Below are 18,703 nucleotides of genomic sequence, written 5' to 3' on the forward strand. Positions count from 1 at the left end.
TCCATTTATTTGTACAAATGCTGCTAAATGGTGACTGATTAATATTTCTAGTACTGTAATCAGAATTTCTGACCTATATTACTGCAGTGGGCTGAACGATGTGTCTTCAGCCTCATTTAAAAGTATCCCTAACTCATTATTCTGTTACAAATCATTCATCAAGATGAATAAATATTGGTTCAAAACTCTAGACTGAGCACTATTGCTCATATCTACACATATACTACAAACAGACATTTGGACAAAAAAAAGGCTAAAAAACAGTGCACTAATGTTTTCTGTTTTAGGAACATATTTTCTTACAAACAGAAAACAATATAAATTAATTACACACAATTCTAAACAAAGATCATTATAATAATTATACAGAATTACAAAATATACTTAAATATTAATTTAAACAAATATAAATTTGAACCATATACATTTATAGTCACACAGTATTCTATTTAGCTAATGATATCCAAAGAGAGCTCTCATATATTCTGTATACTGTACATACTGTCTTATCTGACTCAACTGTCTACTCCATTCTGAATACCAACAATTGGAAGCACTTGGATAATGCCATACACTAACAGGAACTGAACCATACCAACTATTTGCTAATCCAGGCCAACAAGCCATATTGTTATAATGTCCAGCATTCCACAATCCTTTCTGCATAGATAACAATGACTCTTCATAATCATTGTCAGGAACAGGAAAATAATTATCAGCAACTTGTTCTTCCTCATCCGACGAAGCATTTTTAAGTTTACTGCGCCTTTTCAACAGCACTTTTAGATTCTTATCATATAGTTCACGGCTACTTTTTGGTTTAACAGAATGTCGATAATGTTTCTTGGGCCTTGGCAGATATGCGGATGAATCATGCAATTTTGGATTCTCAGCACTTGAATCGCACATCACAGAATTTAGAGAAGAACTAGGTAAGTGCCTGACACTTGATCTGCTAGAATGCTTGTCCTGTCTATTAGCTTTCTTCACATTAGGAACTTGTAAATGATCATTTCTAGAACTCTCCATACTTCTAGAGTCACTAACTGCAGAACATACAGCATTTTCAGGCAAAAGCTGGTCATGTGTCTCTGACTTGCTTCTTGATTTTGTAACACACGTCTTAGGACCTTCAGAGTTTTGCCACATAAGATCAACTGGTAATTTTTGTTTCTTTGAGCTTGTTACACTTCTTGAATCACTCGTCATGAGATCAGAAGCTAACTGTAAGTTTTCTGAACTTTCTGCACTTCTGCAATCACTCGCCAAAGAATCTAAAACATTAGTAGATTGTTTATGTTCAGAACTGACTACACTCTCTGAATCAGCTGACGCAGAATCTGAAACATTGAGAGGAGAAGGCTCATCTCCCGGACTATGGTCACTAACAACAGACACTTCTGATAATGAATTGTTTGAGTTAATCATTTCATCTGTAGGTAATGTTTGACCATCAGTTAAACACTTCAAAATCTTCTTGGTATCTAACTCACCAAAATCAACTGATTCTGAGAATCTTTGGTTTAACAAATCAAGAAGAAGAATTATATTTTCCTTATTGCAATGTAGAGCTGGATTACATATATTCTTTGTTCCTCCACCATGATGAACACTTTTGTCATCATTTTTAAGAGATCTCAATATCTTTTCATAGCTTCTTGGAATGATATTTTTGTTTCCTGAAATTCTCAGATAAGATACCAATTCAACAACAACATTAATTTCAGCATCTTTAGTTAAGCTATTTGGGACAGAATGATCATCTATTTCACCTTCAGCTCCGAGAACATCAGGCTCCATTTTTTCTGCTGTATCTCCATCACAAGTTTTATTACTTTCATCTTTATCTTTTAGCTTCGTATAATTCTTCTGTTCAACAAAAATCAAATCTGTATGCAATCCATTCTCTTCTTCTACAAGCTTTGCACTTTCATCAGCAGACTCAGCTACTGGTTTGTCTGACTTGCCAGATGGAACAGCATGAATAACATCTAGTTTCTCGAAATACGAATCATTACAATGAAATAAATCTTCTGGAATATTGTCCGTTGGAAACTTGAAAACAGTAATTCCTTCTTTACCAATAGAACCCAGCATTTTCTTAAATTGACCAAGTTCCTTGCCTTGGGCAACTAAAGAGACGGCAATACCATGCGATCCATAACGACCAGCTCTTCCAATTCGATGTAAATATGTTGAGGCACCATACGGTACATCAAGATTTATCACCAAGTTTACATTTTCGGCATCTATACCACGAGATGTTAGGTCTGTAGACAGAAGAACTCGACATTTATATTCTCTCAAGCTGGTGACAGCTTCCAAACGCTGTGTTTGGTTCTGGCTGCCTGTTACAAACTTAGCTGGCCATCCATTGTTGTTGAGCTGGTTGCAGATGCTCTGTGCTCTAAGAAACAAGAAAAAGAACAACAATTATGCTAACTTTAAGCATGGCACAATGTTACATAACTAGTGGCTTGTGCAGCAAAGCTGAACACAGAACAAACAAAGGGTAAAACTTTACTTCCCGCAGCCCAACGTTTATAAGATTATAGGGAAGTGAAAATAATGTAAATCTTACTTGGAATTCCTTTTAGAGGAGAGATGTGTTCATTGCCATGTCTAGGAACCCACCAGCCCGCCCCGAGAAATATATTTACTTTTATAACCTAATAAAGAGCAGTAGCCGCCATCGTCCATGGCTCAAGTAGTTTCTTGCATTCTCACTGGTCATGGTGAACGGAATGTGACGTCATTGCCATCAATGCTGATAAATACATTGCGTTACCAACCCCGGCTGAATAAAAACACAAACAAAAAAACACCATGTAAAATTACAATGCGGCTTTAACCGTCCGGACCAATGGTCTTGTCCAGGTCTTATCCTAACCGTCCGCACGGCAAGAACCAGTCCAGACCAATCGTGTTTCCACATGAAACTAGGGGCCTAAGGCCGCTTAGCGGCTTCTAACCGTCCAGACCAATGGTCTTGTCCACGGCAAGAATCCTAACCGTCCAGACCAATCGTGTTTTCACATGAAACTAGGGGCCTAAGGCCGCTTCGCGGCTTCTAACCGTCCAGACCAATGGTCTTGTCCACGGCAAGAATCCTAACCGTCCAGACCAATCGTCTTGTCCACGGCAAGAATCCTAACCGTCCAGACTAATCGTCTTGCCACCAGCTATCGAAGCACCTCACTCATTAGTTCCTCCGTACAGAGGTTGGCAGCTCTGAGCATAGCTTCACAACATCCTTCCCGAGAAGGCCGCGAGCGTGTAAACAAACGACAGTCGTTCCGCGTGCAGCTGAATGTAGCGAGTGCTGGGCTGCGAGAAGTAAAGCATTGATCAAACAAAGAAAAACATACATATATAAAGATTCCAAGGTAATGAAATATGACACTGAAAGGAATGTCAGGGTGATCATAACAGAATGAAATCCTATTAGGAAGTCCTCTTTTAACATGGTTAACTCTGAACAAGCTACAATTTAAAAAGATCATCATAGTCTCATAGATACGCTATAAAAAAAAGCTTTTCTTTAAAAGTCTGAAGTTATTTTCACCATAAATTGAAGTTGACTTCATTTAACAAAGATTTTCTTCAAATACGATGCTATAGTTGGTACATTACAGTATAGTGAATAAATTAATGAATGAATGAATGAAATTTGATTCATTTTACAGAGGAATCTCATCGTAGACAATGTTTTTAAAAAAGATCCCTCTCAACCTTGTAATTTTTCTTGCCCAATAGCAGGCTTCATTTTGAATTTCACATTTTTTACTGAATGGGCATGACTGAATAACTGTCCAGGAGTGAACACACATTTTGAGAGGTGTATGCCAAGTTTCTGGAACATCTGAAGTGACCTGTTGATGGTCATAACATAAGCTCATCTAACAAGGACTGCTTTCTTCTTAAAACAAATAAAAGATTAGTCAGTTCAATTTTAGAAAGGAATAGGGTTTGTCCCTGGGATTGTCCTGTGAGGACTAATAATAATAATGCTATTTGCTTTACATCCCACTAACTACTTTTTCGGTCTTCGGAGACGCCGAGGTGCCGGAATTTAGTCTCGCAGGAGTTATTTTACTTGCCAGTAAACCTACCGACACAAGGCTGGCGTATCTGAGCACCTTCAAATACCACCGGACTGAGCCAGGATCAAACCTGCCAAGTTGGGGTCAGAAGGCCAGCGCCTCAACCGTCTGAGCCACTCAGCCCGGCCCTGTGAGGACTAAAAGCAGGTTAGTTTTATTGAGGATTCAAATACACCATGTTATTCCCACAATCCTTTTGCTACAATACCCTCTTTTTCAACAAAATCTTCATTCAATGTTATGGCCTTACACCACCATAATGTGAGAGCCTGTATGCCTGCATGGTACCAGTCGATTGGTCAATGTCTGAGGCCAACGACGTGCTGCATCGATAACTTCCCTATCATCCACATAGCGCTTCCCGCGAAGTGCAACCTTCATTGAGCCAAACAGATGGAAGTCAGAAGGCGCAAGATCCAGGCTGTAGGGTGAATGAGGAAGAACAGTCCTCTGAAGTTTTGTGAGCTACTGTCGGGTGCCCAGACATGTGTGAGGTCTTGTGGAGAAAGAGAAGTTAATTTGCATTTCTGTAGCTATGAACACTCTGAAGTCGTTTCTTCAATTTGCTTACAGTAGCACAATACACTTCAGAAATGATCATTTCACCAAAAGGGAGGACTTCGAACAGAATAACCCGTTCAGAGTCCCAGAAGACTGTAGCCATGACTTTACCAGCTGAGGGCACGGTTTTGAATATTTTCTTCGTGGGAGAGTTGGTGTGGCACCACTCCATGGATTGCCGTTTTGTTTCCGGTTCAAAGTGATGAATCCATGTTTCATCACCTGTGACGATGTCTGACAAGAAATTGTCACCTTCAGCCTCATAACGAGCAAGCAATTCCGCACAGATGTTTCTTCTTTGCTCTTTTTGGTCTTCCGTTAAGTGTTGAGAAACCCAGCAGGAACAAAGCTTTGAATATTCCAACTGATGGATGAGTGTGTCAGCATTACCAACAGAGATGTCAAGTTCAGTAGCGAGGTGTCCGACTGGGATCCGTCGATCACCTCGAATAAGGATGTCTGCACGTTTCAACTTTGCAGGCGCCAAAGCTGTGTGCAGCCATCAGCAAGCTTTTGTCCGCTGCCATGTCTCCGTAGACATTCTGCAAGCACCTATGAATATCTGTGATGCCCTGGTTTTCTGCCAAAAGAAACTCAAGGAACTCTGTTTGGTATGCACCTCCGTTACAGACGCCATTTTGAAGGCTAGGTATAGTGCTGCCACCTACAGGAAATTAATGAAACTCTACGAGACAAAGCAGGAATATTCAAAGATGTCCCAAACAAAATTCCAATTTAAAAAAAAACGAAATTGGCCAAGAAATAAAATGTGTCGCATTATATATTGAACGCCCCTCAGTATCCCTCTGGGTCTGCTGAAACAAGTGTAAATTCTGCCTATGACATTGTTACCTCCTCCCTGGCACTTCCCTCCATATGCTGTCAGCAAAAACGTTTTTATTTGGGATTTCAGTATATAGGAGTCATTGTACATTCAATTAAAACCATGCAGTTAGTGTAGTGTGGCATACAGTGCTCTTTCAAAAGCTTCTGCCTCATTACCTACCACATAGAGCACATTTTGATTGTTTAGTTCATGAACAGCAAGTCGCACAATACTGGGGAACTGTCCGTGCATCTCATTTTGCATAAGTCGCCAGCAACAATAACTGGAACTGACATGCCTCATGTTTGTATAGGAAAAGATCTTATTGTAACTTACAGTGTCTTGCTGAGCGTTCTCAAAGAAAGCTATATTAGCAGCATCAAAACTTTTATTTACATATTGGTACTTGAAAAGATACTTGACACTTTTCTCAAGAGAGCAAACCTGATATTTATGTAAGCATCGTACTTGAGGAGAAAATTATTGTTATACTGAACAATGTCTCTGCTGTCGACTTGATTAACTCTCTTCATAGCTATGTCCACTGCCACAATGCCTATATAGTGGATATCTGTTAACATTTTCTACTGTACTTTCAAGAAATGTCTGGGGAAAGTTCTCTGAGTAGGCACTGTCTTTCATGGAGGCAGCAAAGTAGAGACTATTTCAGGCCATTTTGGACTGCAAGTAAAAGTGAGGAAAATATCAGATTTTTCAAATTTCTGAACAATGGCCATGGCATATTGGTATAGTTCCTATAGGTTTCAGGAGCTGCTCAGAATTGAAGATAAGCAGAATTACTAATTTACCTGCTAAGACCTGCTGGTGAAATGCTTAACACACTAAAACATTTTGCACCGGGCGAGTTGGCCGTGCGCGTAGAGGCGCGCGGCTGTGAGCTTGCATCCGGGAGATAGTAGGTTCGAATCCCACTATCGGCAGCCCTGAAGATGGTTTTCCGTGGTTTCCCATTTTCACACCAGGCAAATGCTGGGGCTGTACCTTAATTAAGGCCACGGCCGCTTCCTTCCAACTCCTAGGCCTTTCCCATCCCATCGTCGCCATAAGACCTATCTGTGTCGGTGCGACGTAAAGCCCCTAGCAAAAAAAAAAAAAAAAAAAAAATATTTTGCAGATCTTTCATTTGATCAGTATATTAAGATTTCTTGTTGCCTGATAACTACTGTAATCTCTGAGCTCCCCGCACTCCCCACCCAGGACATATCTACTAAATATTGCTGAAATAACTTATGTGACTGATGAATGTAAGAGAAAAGGCTGCGAGCAACCAGCCTGATAGATATACTGTACACTGAAGCAAAGTTATTCTAGAGCACTCATTTTGCCTTTGAGGGCCATTGTGTTGCAAGTGAGAGTCCCAGCCAGGTTCACCACAGGGAAAGATTAAGAATAGGAAAAATAAGGATGATAAATAGACAGTATACTTTTTAACACACTTTTATGGTTATTGATATGATTTTAAATGTGATGAAGTTGATGTTGGTAAACTTACATGATTGTCAATTTTCCTAAAAACCTCTGTTCAGCTGATGATGACTTAGTGTAGCGTACTGAATGAAACATAATATGTTGTAATTACATCTACGCAACAACACTAAGGTACTGAATATGGTGGACCCAAAAACTTTTAATAAAAACGATGAATCTGCAACCATGAATCTGCAGCTGAAATGCAGAAACTGAGGCAAATGCCATAGGACTGTTGTAGAATCTAACATGCACCGTAAATGATTTATCATTAAGCAAGAGCTGTTCAAGTTGCTCATTCGTTCCTGTTGGTGAAAAGTAAACTAATCCATCGTGGCAGCAAGAGGTGGAATGGTCCGACATTCTATCTGGTCATTTGATGTTTTTACAAAAACATTACAATGAAAAAACATCAAATGATTTTTTAGTATTGAGAAGGTGGAATATTAAAATTTTGTATTTACTTTAAGCATTGTCTCAACTCAATACGGAACCTAACAATGAAGTTTATTACTTTTAATTCTATCTGGTGCAAAAAAGAATGCTTGGCAACAGTTACAAATTTGATCCATTAGACCTGCACAGTGAGAGAAAAATTAAGAAAAATTAAGATGTAGACCAATGTTTGAAGCTTGTGTGCAAATTTTATCCAGGAATGAAAAGACTAACTCAGGTTCATTAGCAATGGTCCCATCATCCAAATATCAAATGTTTAACTCAGTATTAATGGAGTTAACAATCGACTGAGGAAAGACTGAAAAGAGCAGGATTGAGTGGATCACCTTGCTGAACTCCATATTTAGAAAATATAATTTCTTCATCAAGGAGAAGGTCACAAGGCTGGAAGCAGCACTGATAGACATACAGACAAATGGAAGGAAACAAATTCTTCACTGCATGACACCACAGCATTACAATGAAACTTATTGAAAGCACTGCGAAAATCTAATCTAATGAAAGCTTTCGGGCACTGATGAGGAGACTAATCTAAAAATAAGAGTTTTGTCTGTACATTGCTCAGAATTTAAAAAGGATGGTGTTTCTGTATCGGTCGTGTCGACAGTAACAAGGAAATACACTTTTTAATTTTCCTTAATTTCTGTCTGTCTGTCTGTCTGTCTGTCTGTCTGTGTCTGTCTGTACACGCATCACGAGAAAACGGCCGAAGAGGATTTAATGAAAATTGGTATGCAAAGTCGGACAATAAGTCACTACAATCCAGGCCATAAATAATTTTATTCAGACTGAGAGAAATGGTAGTTTAGGAGAAGGCCTAAAATGTAATTCTCAAATTTTTAAGCTATTAGTGGTCCAGTCTTAATGAAAATCGGTATGCAAAGTCGGGGAATAAGTCGCCATAATCTAGGCCAGGGATGGTGAACCTTTTCCAGATAGTGTGCCATTTTAAGTCTGGTTTATCATTCTCAACTGTCTACTGTGCCACTTGTTATTTTACTCAGGAATGGCTACAACCTCCCCTCCCCCCTGCAACTCACTCACCCCAACCCACCCCCTGACTTCCATCCCTAATTCCAAATTATGTTTCATAATATGTTATTACATACATATTGTAAAATAATACTTTTTTTTTGCATGTTCCATACTGGTAGTCGTATTTTGTCAATACCTTTTTTATCCTATTTGTTTAACGTCGCACTAACACATCGAAGGTTTCCGGCGACGGAAGAGTTGGAGATTGGGAAGGTAGTGCCATGGCCTTCATTAAGGTACAGCCCCAGCATTTGTCTGGTGTAAAAATAAGAAACCACGGAAAACCATCTTCAGGGCTGCCGACAGTGGGGTTCGACCCACTATCTCCCGAATGCAAGCTCATATCTGCACGACCCTAACCGCAAGGCCACTTGCTCTGTTTTTGTCAATACCGCAAAAATACATTTTCAAACATGTAAGTTAAGAATTCCTAACATTATTTTTGTTCAGGGTAAGAGAAGTAGAGGTAGACCAAGACGACGATGGTTAGACTCGGTTTCTAACGATTTAAATATAAGAGGTATAGAACTAAATGAGGCCACAACACTAGTTGCAAATCGAGGATTGTGGCGACGTTTAGTAAATTCACAGAGGCTTGCAGACTGAACACTGAAAGGCATAACAGTCTATAATGATAATGTATGTATGTAATGTATATCAAGTACCCATTGTAACACACTTTGTCATTGAGTATTATTGGATATAGAAATCAAAATTACTAATATTGTTGAAGGACACAGCCAGTTGCGCTAGCACAGTTAAGTGTGTTGCCTGATGTTAATAAGTCAATCATTTTTGTATTAATGTACAGACACTATCTCCACTCTTCCAGTACTCAAACTGTAGGGATCCAAACGTGAATAGTAATAAAGTATAACAGTACTCTCAGACTATAATATGGATCATTGGTTGAAGACAGGTTCATTGAAGTATGTGTCTCATTCGAGTAGTGGCGTAACTGAATATGTTCCGGAAATCTCAACCACAAGATGGAAAACTGTTCAACAAGTGCAAACACCTCGTGAATAAGACTACAAATACCTGGAACTGGGATTTATTGTTTTGAATGTTGGATATGATGAGAAGCCCAGTGTATGTTGTGTGGTGAAGTTATCAAATAAGTGTATGAAATCACTGAAATTAAAACTTCTCCAAACCATGCATGGCAGAGCGGCTGACAAGCCAATCGGCTACTTTTGCGATAAGCTCGCTGAACTTCATGAAACTAAGTACTCGTGGACAGTGTTATGGGAGGCAAGCATCATATATCAAGATTCCCTATTAATTGCAAAACATGGCCAATCACATACCATTGGAGAGAAGCTAGTACTTACCTGTAGCAAAATTTATGGTAAATACTGTACTTGGTGAAAAGTATTCAAAACAATTGGGTGCTATATCATTGTCTGATAACAGCATCTAGCGATGAATATTAGAAATGGCAGCAAAAATGTACGAGATATATTGTTGGACAGAGTGAAAACTGGCGAATGCTATGCATTGCAGCTCGACGAAAAGCACTGACATTTGTAACAAAGCAAACTTATTAACTTTAATTCAATACGAATTCGAAAACACGATCCATGAGGATCTGCTTGTTTTGTTCAACCTTACTCATGCACGTGAATGCCAAATGTATCTTTAAGGTCCTCAAAACATTCATGACTGAAAATGGACTTAAATGGGAGAAACTTACTGGATTAACTACCGACCATGCTAGGGCCTTATCTGGAAAATATACAGACATAATTGCACACGTGAAGACTGTTGCCCCTCATGTACCATGGACTTAATGCATCTACCGTGAAGCACAGGCCTCTAAATTCCAGGTTATTTTCCATGCTATGAAAGGAGATGGAGAGTGACCATGAATATTTACTATTGCGTACTACTGTGGTTGTCGAGAAGTAAAATTTTGACACGTTTGTTTGAACCGAAAGATGAAGTTAGGATATTTCTTCTCAACGAGGGATGCAACTTTAAAGACTTCAATGATTTATTGTGGCTTGCAAGTCTTGCTTATTTTAATAGAAATATTCAGTCACTTGAATGAATTGAAGTCTGCAAGGAACATGTCATTCACTCAAAGATAAAATAAGTGGAATAATAATGAGGAGTATATGGGCATGCCGAATCACCAAAAATGAATTTAATTCTTTCCCAACATTTCATGATTTCCTTCCTGTAAATGAAAAAATACTACCAGATAGTGTAAGTGATGCAATGAACACCTGAATTTACTAGGACCTAAACATGGACAATATTTCCACCTCAAGTTGAGAAAATCTTGAGGATCAGAAACCCCTTCTTGGAAACTGAACGTGAACTTTCCGCCCTTGAGAAAGATCAACTAGCTGAAGAATCTTGTCGCTCATCTTTGAAGACCCTGTATCACAACTACACCTCTCTGACTAACTTCTGGATCCTTGCATATCCCTTACACCCTGCAACTTCTAGAAAGGCAATAATATGTTTAATGCCTTTCACAACATACCTGTGTGAGCATACCTTTTTTGCTTTCACATAAATGAAAACGAACTACAGAAACAGAACTAATGGAGAGGCTGATATTCGGCTTTGGATGACTACACTTGAACCTGACCTAAAATGCATGGTCTCTGGAAAACAGCACCATCTGTTCCATTGAACCAAGAACTGTACCAAGTGAATTTTCTCAAGTAAGTTTCCAGATACAAACTGTTGTAATTATTAGCCAAGTGTCACATTGCTGTATAATGCTTATGCATTTAGAACATATGTTTATGTAAATGAAGCTAAATTACACTTTAAAGAAAAAATATTAGTGCTATACTTTGCAGATAACATTAAACATGGTAAAAATTACAAAATTCTGTTTTCTGTTCATGGAATTAAGTGTATGTTCTGTGCCTGGGAGTCCGTGGACATGCAGGCAAAATGCTGAGGGGGCCTCAGGCACAAAAAGTTTGGGAAACCCTGAAGTAGTCTATTGTATTAAATACTTAGAGAAACTGAAACTTTTAGATGGAAAGCTTACTTGTATTCTAGCAGAAAGATGCTAACATATGCAGACATGCCAACTTTCAAAAGTGAAAAATCAGGAGAAATTTCGCAGCGAATCGCGACATATTACGACACATCACTGATGGCAGAACTCAATACATTAACAATTCTATTAGCTCATATATATATTTTCCATCATTTACATGTGAATACTAAATACTGGACATACCTGAACTGTAAGAAAATGTGACTTCTCATCCTTCAACATGGTGATCACATTACGACTAATTGTTGTTCAACACACCAGTAGCTGACTTAGCCTTCTTCAGAAACTCGGAACTAAATTTTTGCTCAAAGCACTTGCCTTGTTGAACTGATTTCAAGGTTAAAAGTTTCTCCAAAGTTTGTTCAGACAGCAAGGATCTGAACTGTGTTTTTGTCTTTGTGACTCTGATAAAAATCCTTTCACATTCTGCATTGCTATGTGGAATTGATAAAATAGCAACCATCACCTTAGAGAGTCTGTCATATTTAAGTACACCATCAGCTGATTTCATCTGAACTACCAATGCCCATTGAACATCAATTCTTCCTTTTGCCAGGTCTGTTTCTTCGAGCTGAAAGTTACAGAACTGGGAGTGCAGAATATCAGTTTCTTTATCCAAATGTTCCGTTTCACTAGTCAAAATGTTTGGACACTTGTTTATGAAAAATCTAAGGCTAGAAAATGATGCCTTACATATAGCAGAAATATTTGCAACTTCTGCATTAATTAAAACTTCATCTTTGAATGGAAATTTGTGTACCATGTAGTCACACGATGAAGAGAAACACTTTCTAACAGACTTAAAGAATATACACTTTTCCTCAGACTTCAAGGTGTTCACTAAAACAAACGCAGAGTTCCCTATCATCAGATCACAATCATCCTTTTAATTTGCTGGAGTATGATAATCTACATCAAGGAGAGAGGAGGATCTTTTAATAACGTCTGGTTTCACAAAACTTGCCACCACATTCTTCAATAGTTCCTCCAAAACTGACCCAATAAGTGGATGTGCGGCATGCTTGACTGAAGAGCTACGTTTGGATTCTCAAAGATATCCATAAAATTTGAGAGAATAAGGCAAAAAGATTTATATAAATTTGATGAAAGGAACATGAATGGTCGTTCTTCACGTGACAATGCATGGCTCTTAGTGTCATAAGTAGTATCATTTTTTTAGTGAAACTGATGACTATTTTTTCAACTGTGGAGTGAGGTGAAATGTTATGACAATCCTTAATGTTTTCAGACAAACAAGACACATCTGCACTTAAACTGTGCTTAGGAATTTTGTAAGTCTTCAAAGTTCCCATCTGAGAATCCTTACTCACAATTTCGCTCCTGAATAATGTAACCAAAGGGTCCCACTGAAGCAAAATCCTATCTAAACACCTTCTTAGTGATAACCATCGAGTAGGCAAATACTTCAGAATTTTCCTGACCTCTGTGTTGTGTAAAGTCTGAAATTCTCTGAACTTTTCTTTCCTCTTTGCACACCTTTTGCAGATAATAAAATATATCAATTATACTTTCATCTACATTTACGGGCAAGCATGCCGCACCCTTCTCGGCAGCAAGATTAATTAGGTGACAAGAGCAGCCTAAGATGATTATGTTACTATTTTGCTGCTTCAAACATCCTGCCACACCATTCTAATCCTACCATTACTGGAGCATTATCAGCACCAAGAGCTAGGCAGTTTTTTAATGGAATGCAGAATTCCCGAAAAGTTGAGAGCAAAAGATTGGCAATGTTAGCTCCAGTAGCATCTCCTTCTAAATTAGGCACAGAGAGTAGACAACTCTGAATTTCATTGAGTTCAGGCTTAAAAAATGTTACAACACTGGGATAGGCCTATATCTTTAAGTCGTTTTTATTGCTACCATCAGTAGCAACAGAAAATGCATTCACCTGCAAATGTGATACAATTTTTGCCCTTTCTTCCATGCACATTTCTGTGATGATAGCCGCTGTTTTCGTTCTAGCACATCCACATCGTTTAGCAATTTCCGAATCAGGAAACATTTTGTGAAACAAAGGTCGCGCATAATCGGCACAATTTACAGGCAGGTTATTTTCTACTATAAATGACGTAAATAACGCCTCGGCATTCGTCACAGGATTTACATCTTGGTTTTTACATGAAAAGTTCAGTTTCTAGTTTTCTTTCTACACACTGAACAGTCTCCTTATGTTTTTTCGTTTGCATGTGCTTGAGTATATCGCATTTCCCACCATGTGCAACTGCAAAATCAAACCTACATATATATAGTACAGAATGTGAACGTTGGTCCCTTCCTGGATTCACTCAGACACGGAAAATCTTCCCTATAAGCACTTTTAAACACTGCATCATATTTGTTCTTTTTGACATTTTGGCCAAAACAAATATTAAGGCACAAACATGAGCACTTCTGCAGGTCTTGCGCTGGGTAGAACAACTATGTTTCTGAGGTTAGGTTACTCCAAAGAGAATGTTACTCGCTTGACTCGCTTGCAAAGAGAATGACTGTATTATAGACCAAAGAGCAGTACATGACTGGCCACCGTGCCCCGTACTGCCATCTGGTATCATTATTAGAACTACTATCGACCAACCATACTCAGCCATGTATCGATAGAGCGAGGAAATCCGCGGGAGTTTAAAATAATACGAAAATTACGGATATTGCTCTGAAAATCTGGAGATCGGATCCAGCGATCGGGAGATCGGGAGGAACGATGAAAAATCGGGAGTCTCCCGCTCAAATCAGGAGACTTGGCACGTCTGCATATGATTTGGTGTTTGGATATTTTTTTCTACCAGTGAATTATTATTGTTATTATAATTATTTTATTATTATACATACATAAATCATCATTATATACTGTTATGCCTTTCAGCATTCAGTCTGCAAGCCTCTGTGAATTTACTAAATGTCACCACAATCCTCTATTTGCAACTAGTGTTGTGGCGTCATTTAGTTCTGTATGATCTTTTGTTTGGATATTTTTTTCTACCAGTGAATTATTGTTGTTATTATAATTATTTTATTATTATACATACATAAATCATCATTATAGACTGTTATGCCTTTCAGCATTCAGTCTGCAAGCCTCTGTGAATTTACTAAATGTCACCACAATCCTCTATTTGCAACTAGTGTTGTGGCGTCATTTAGTTCTGTATGTCTTATCTTTAAATAGTTAGAAACTGAGTCTATCCATCATTGTCTTGGTCTCCTCCTACTTCTCGTAACCTCCATAACAGAGTCCATTATTCTCCAAGGATAACCTATTCTCCTCCATTCGCCTCACACGACCCCACCACTGAAGCCGGTTTATGCGTACAGTTTCATCGATCGAGTTCATTCCTAACTTAGCCTTTATCTCCTCATTCCGAGTACCGTCCTGCCATTGTCCCAACGTGTTTGTACCAGCTATCGTTCTCACTACTTTAATGTCTGTTACTTCTAACTTATGAATAAGATATCCTGAGTCCACCCAGCTTTCGCTCCTGTAAAGCAAAGTTGGTCTGAAAACACACCGATGTAAAAGTTTTATCCGAGAGCAGACTTCCTTCTTACAAAATACTGTTGATCGGAACTGCGAGCTCACTGCATTAGCTTTACTGCACCTTGATTCAAATTCACTCACTATATTACCATCTTGGGAGGAACCATCAAATCTCACTGCAGCCCAATTATCAACATAAATGCCTTTGACTGATTTTAATCACCTACCCTTGACCCCTCAGTCCCCCAGTAGGGTGAACATCTTTTCCATCAGTACCCCGTCATATGCTTTCCCTAGAATATAAGTATCAAATTCCAAAAGTTCTCAAATGGTTCATGAAGACTTAAGGGATTTCATAAAAAGTAATGGCAAAGGTTTGAAAGACAATTTGAATAAAGCAAGACTGGCTATATCAGTACCGCTAATAACTAGCGCTGACTGTGAAACTTTAAAATAAGTTCCTTTCGGTTAGGGGCGCACGGCTGTGAGCTTGCATCTGGGAGATAGTGGGTTTGAATCTTACTGTAGGCAGCCCTGAAGATGGTTTTCCGTGGTTTCCCATTTTCACACCAGGCTAATGCCGGGGCTGTACCTTAATTAAGGCCATGGCCGCTTTCTTCCAATTTCTAGGCCTTTCCTATCTCATCGTCGTCATAAAACCTATCTGTGTTGGTGCGACGTAAAGCCACTAGCAAAAAAAAAAAAAGGCTCCTTTTCACAATTTTTTTTTTTTTTTTGCTAGGGGCTTTACGTCGCACCGACACAGATAGGTCTTATGGCGACGATGGTATAGGAATTGCCTAGGACTTTGAAGGAAGCGGCTGTGGCCTTAATTAAGGTACAGCCCCAGCATTTGCCTGGTGTGAAAATGGGAAACCACGGAAAACCATTTTCAGGGCTGCCGATAGTGGGATTCGAACCTACTATCTCCCGGATGCAAGCTCACAGCCGCGCGCCTCTACGCGCACGGCCAACTCGCCTGGTTCACTACGTTTGAATAAATACGTAACCTAATAGCCTATGGCAATAAGGTGAAAATCCATTCCTGGAGTAGAATAAAAACCAAAACTGCCTAAATTGTACGTATTCGACTCTCTAATAATTATTATCATCTCCTGTAAAATTTATATTTTGTCTCTTAAAATACTTTGCTTTTCTAGGGACGATCTTATTTTATTTAATAAATATCTTCCTGCAACAACTACAGGCTGCCAAAAACACAGAGTACCACAACACAGCTTTTTTTTTTTTTTTTTTTTTTTAACTTAATGGCTCAGTTACACAACTTTCAATTTATATAAGGATCCAGAAATAGCAAAATTGATAAGTGCGCATACACTCACCAGCACAAAAAAGAGATCACTTGTATTCTGATTATAAAAATGTTATTTTTTGGACTCACTAGCATTTCTATTTCTTAATTTACTAAATTACAGTATTTAGAATATAAAACAATTAAGAAAATTAAGAAAAAGCCATTCTGGTACAAAGATATATGAAATGTTTTGAAAATGCGCTTGCATAGTCAGCATCGTCAAACCCAGCCCATTTTCATCAACATAAACTACACTTGACATGCCACTAGCCAAGCATCTTGGCAGGGGCGAATGCTGGTCATGAAAGTCAGGCTTGCTCTTCCATTCGTGAAAGTTGGTGGGGTGTTACATGCATAGTTCTGAATGAATAAAATTTATAAACCCAATAATCGCTAAATCACATGAACATTTTAATCATCGGTTACATGAACATGCATTCAAACTGGTTACGTCACACCTTCAAGAATGGCCAAAAGAATAACAATCAGACACATTTTATAATTATTAACAAATCATGACAAGCCAGTGATTATATAATTTAAACAAGTAAACGTCAAACTATGTACACAGAAAAAATGCAACTATTTATTAGATCTTCCTACTTGAAAACAAACTCTACTCTGCGGCTTCTCTTTACAAAACCATCAATAACTTCATCATAGAAAGAGGACTGTAATCTAATTTTTGCAAGCAATCCTTTTTCAATCGACAACATGGCTAATGATGATAGCCTCTCCTGACCTTGGGTCGATCTGCAATATGTATTAATGCGTCTCAGTGTTGAAAAAGAACGTTCTGCAGAGGATGCAGTAGCAGGAATTGTTGCTACAAGTTTGATAAGCTTGAAAATTTCTGGCATACCCATGTACAATTTATTAGTATGCATAAACTGCATTAAGTCTGAAACACTTTTCTCTTTAAAATCAGAAGATGAATACATCATACTTAATTCGGTTTTTAAGCGAACAATGTCGAATATGACCCATAGGTCCTTTCTAGGGCAGTAACATCACTGTCTGGAAACCTATTTCTGTGCTTCTCAAACAAATAATAATCCAACAGCGAGAAGAACACAAATTTCTTTATGCATGTAAAACGCTCTCCTATTTGGACAAGTACATTGTCAAGAATTTCATTGAATAGACGTTGTATTTTGATTTTCTGGTTCATCACTAATTCTTCGATTTTTAGAGCGCGGCTGTTCTCCATAAAAATCAATTTCAGTATTAACATGCCCATACACACTATCAAAACCTTCATCTCTCATAGACTGGATATTTAAAAAGAACTCCTCAACCTTCTTGCCACAGTACTGAATATCCAGACTTCTTGTTAGTAAAATATTGAACACAGTATCGGAGAATGAAAAAAATCTTGGAGAACACTGCCAGCAGAAATCTAGTGTTGAACTTAAGTAAGAAGTACAAAAATCCTTGTGCTTTCAATGTAGTGTCTTCATCCCAGTCGTCTGAAGTATCCTGTACATGTTGAAAGAATTTCACCAGCGTATCAGAATATACCTTCACAGTATTAATAAGACGTGAAGCAAAATTCCATCTCGTTGGTGCTACTGTTGGCAACTTCTTCTGAACAAAATCTCGAAGAGCAGCTGTTCCCTTTGTAGACTTTGAAAAAAAAAAAAAAAGCAGCAAGTTCTGACATTGTTTGGAAGAAAATTGTACACTCTTCGATTTTTGAAGCAGACTGCTGTAGTGTTAAATTCAATAGGTGGCTATAACAATGCACAAATGTCGCATATGGATACTGGTCTTGAAGTAGTTTATAAAGCCCATTCACATGACCGGCTAAGACAGCAGCACCGTCATATGTTTGAGGCACAATCTTTTCCTCACAACTGAACTCTTTTAAAATAGCACGAACATGATTTAAGAGGGCTCCAGCAGTGCGATCTTTACTAACATCAGCAAAACCAAGAAACCTCTCTTGAATTTCACCACTTTCATCTACAAAACGGAGTAAAGTAGAGAGTTTCGTCCAACATTATTGCCACAAAAGTTGCTTGTTTAAGCTCCTCCTTTATTCTTCTCACAATTACTGAACTTATTTCTGCTATTAAATCATTTTTGATTGCATACGACGTCCCTCTAAAAATGGTGGAGTCTTTCAGATGAGCTGCCAGAAGAGGATCATATTCACTAATAATTTGTAGAAGTTCTATGTAATTCCCTCTGTTTACAGAAGTTGCAGACTCATCACATCCGCGAAATGGTAGTTCCTGTTTTGCAAGAAAAACACACTGCATCGATCAGTCGTTTAAGTATGTCACGATTTTTCTTTACATTTTCGTTATGAAGTTGGTCACTGATGCGTTTTTTTTTTTTTTTCATCCAGCTGGTGGTCGATCCTTGTACGCCCAAAGCTATTTAACTGCAA

General features: G+C 38.4%; 1 protein-coding gene across 1 annotated transcript in view; it reads right to left on the reverse strand.

Annotated features, from left to right (window-relative positions):
• Positions 1-453: 453 nt before the first annotated feature.
• LOC136874846 (probable ATP-dependent RNA helicase DDX20) overlaps positions 454-18,703 on the reverse strand; it is a 133,373-nt gene continuing 115,123 nt past the window's right edge. The window contains exon 5 of the mRNA XM_067148522.2: positions 454-2,407. Within this exon, the coding sequence (XP_067004623.2) occupies positions 454-2,407 (1,954 nt within the window). The remainder of the gene's footprint in view (positions 2,408-18,703) is intronic.

Source organism: Anabrus simplex, chromosome 5, assembly GCF_040414725.1.
Source record: "Anabrus simplex isolate iqAnaSimp1 chromosome 5, ASM4041472v1, whole genome shotgun sequence".
In the NCBI taxonomy this organism is placed as follows: domain Eukaryota; kingdom Metazoa; phylum Arthropoda; class Insecta; order Orthoptera; family Tettigoniidae; genus Anabrus; species Anabrus simplex.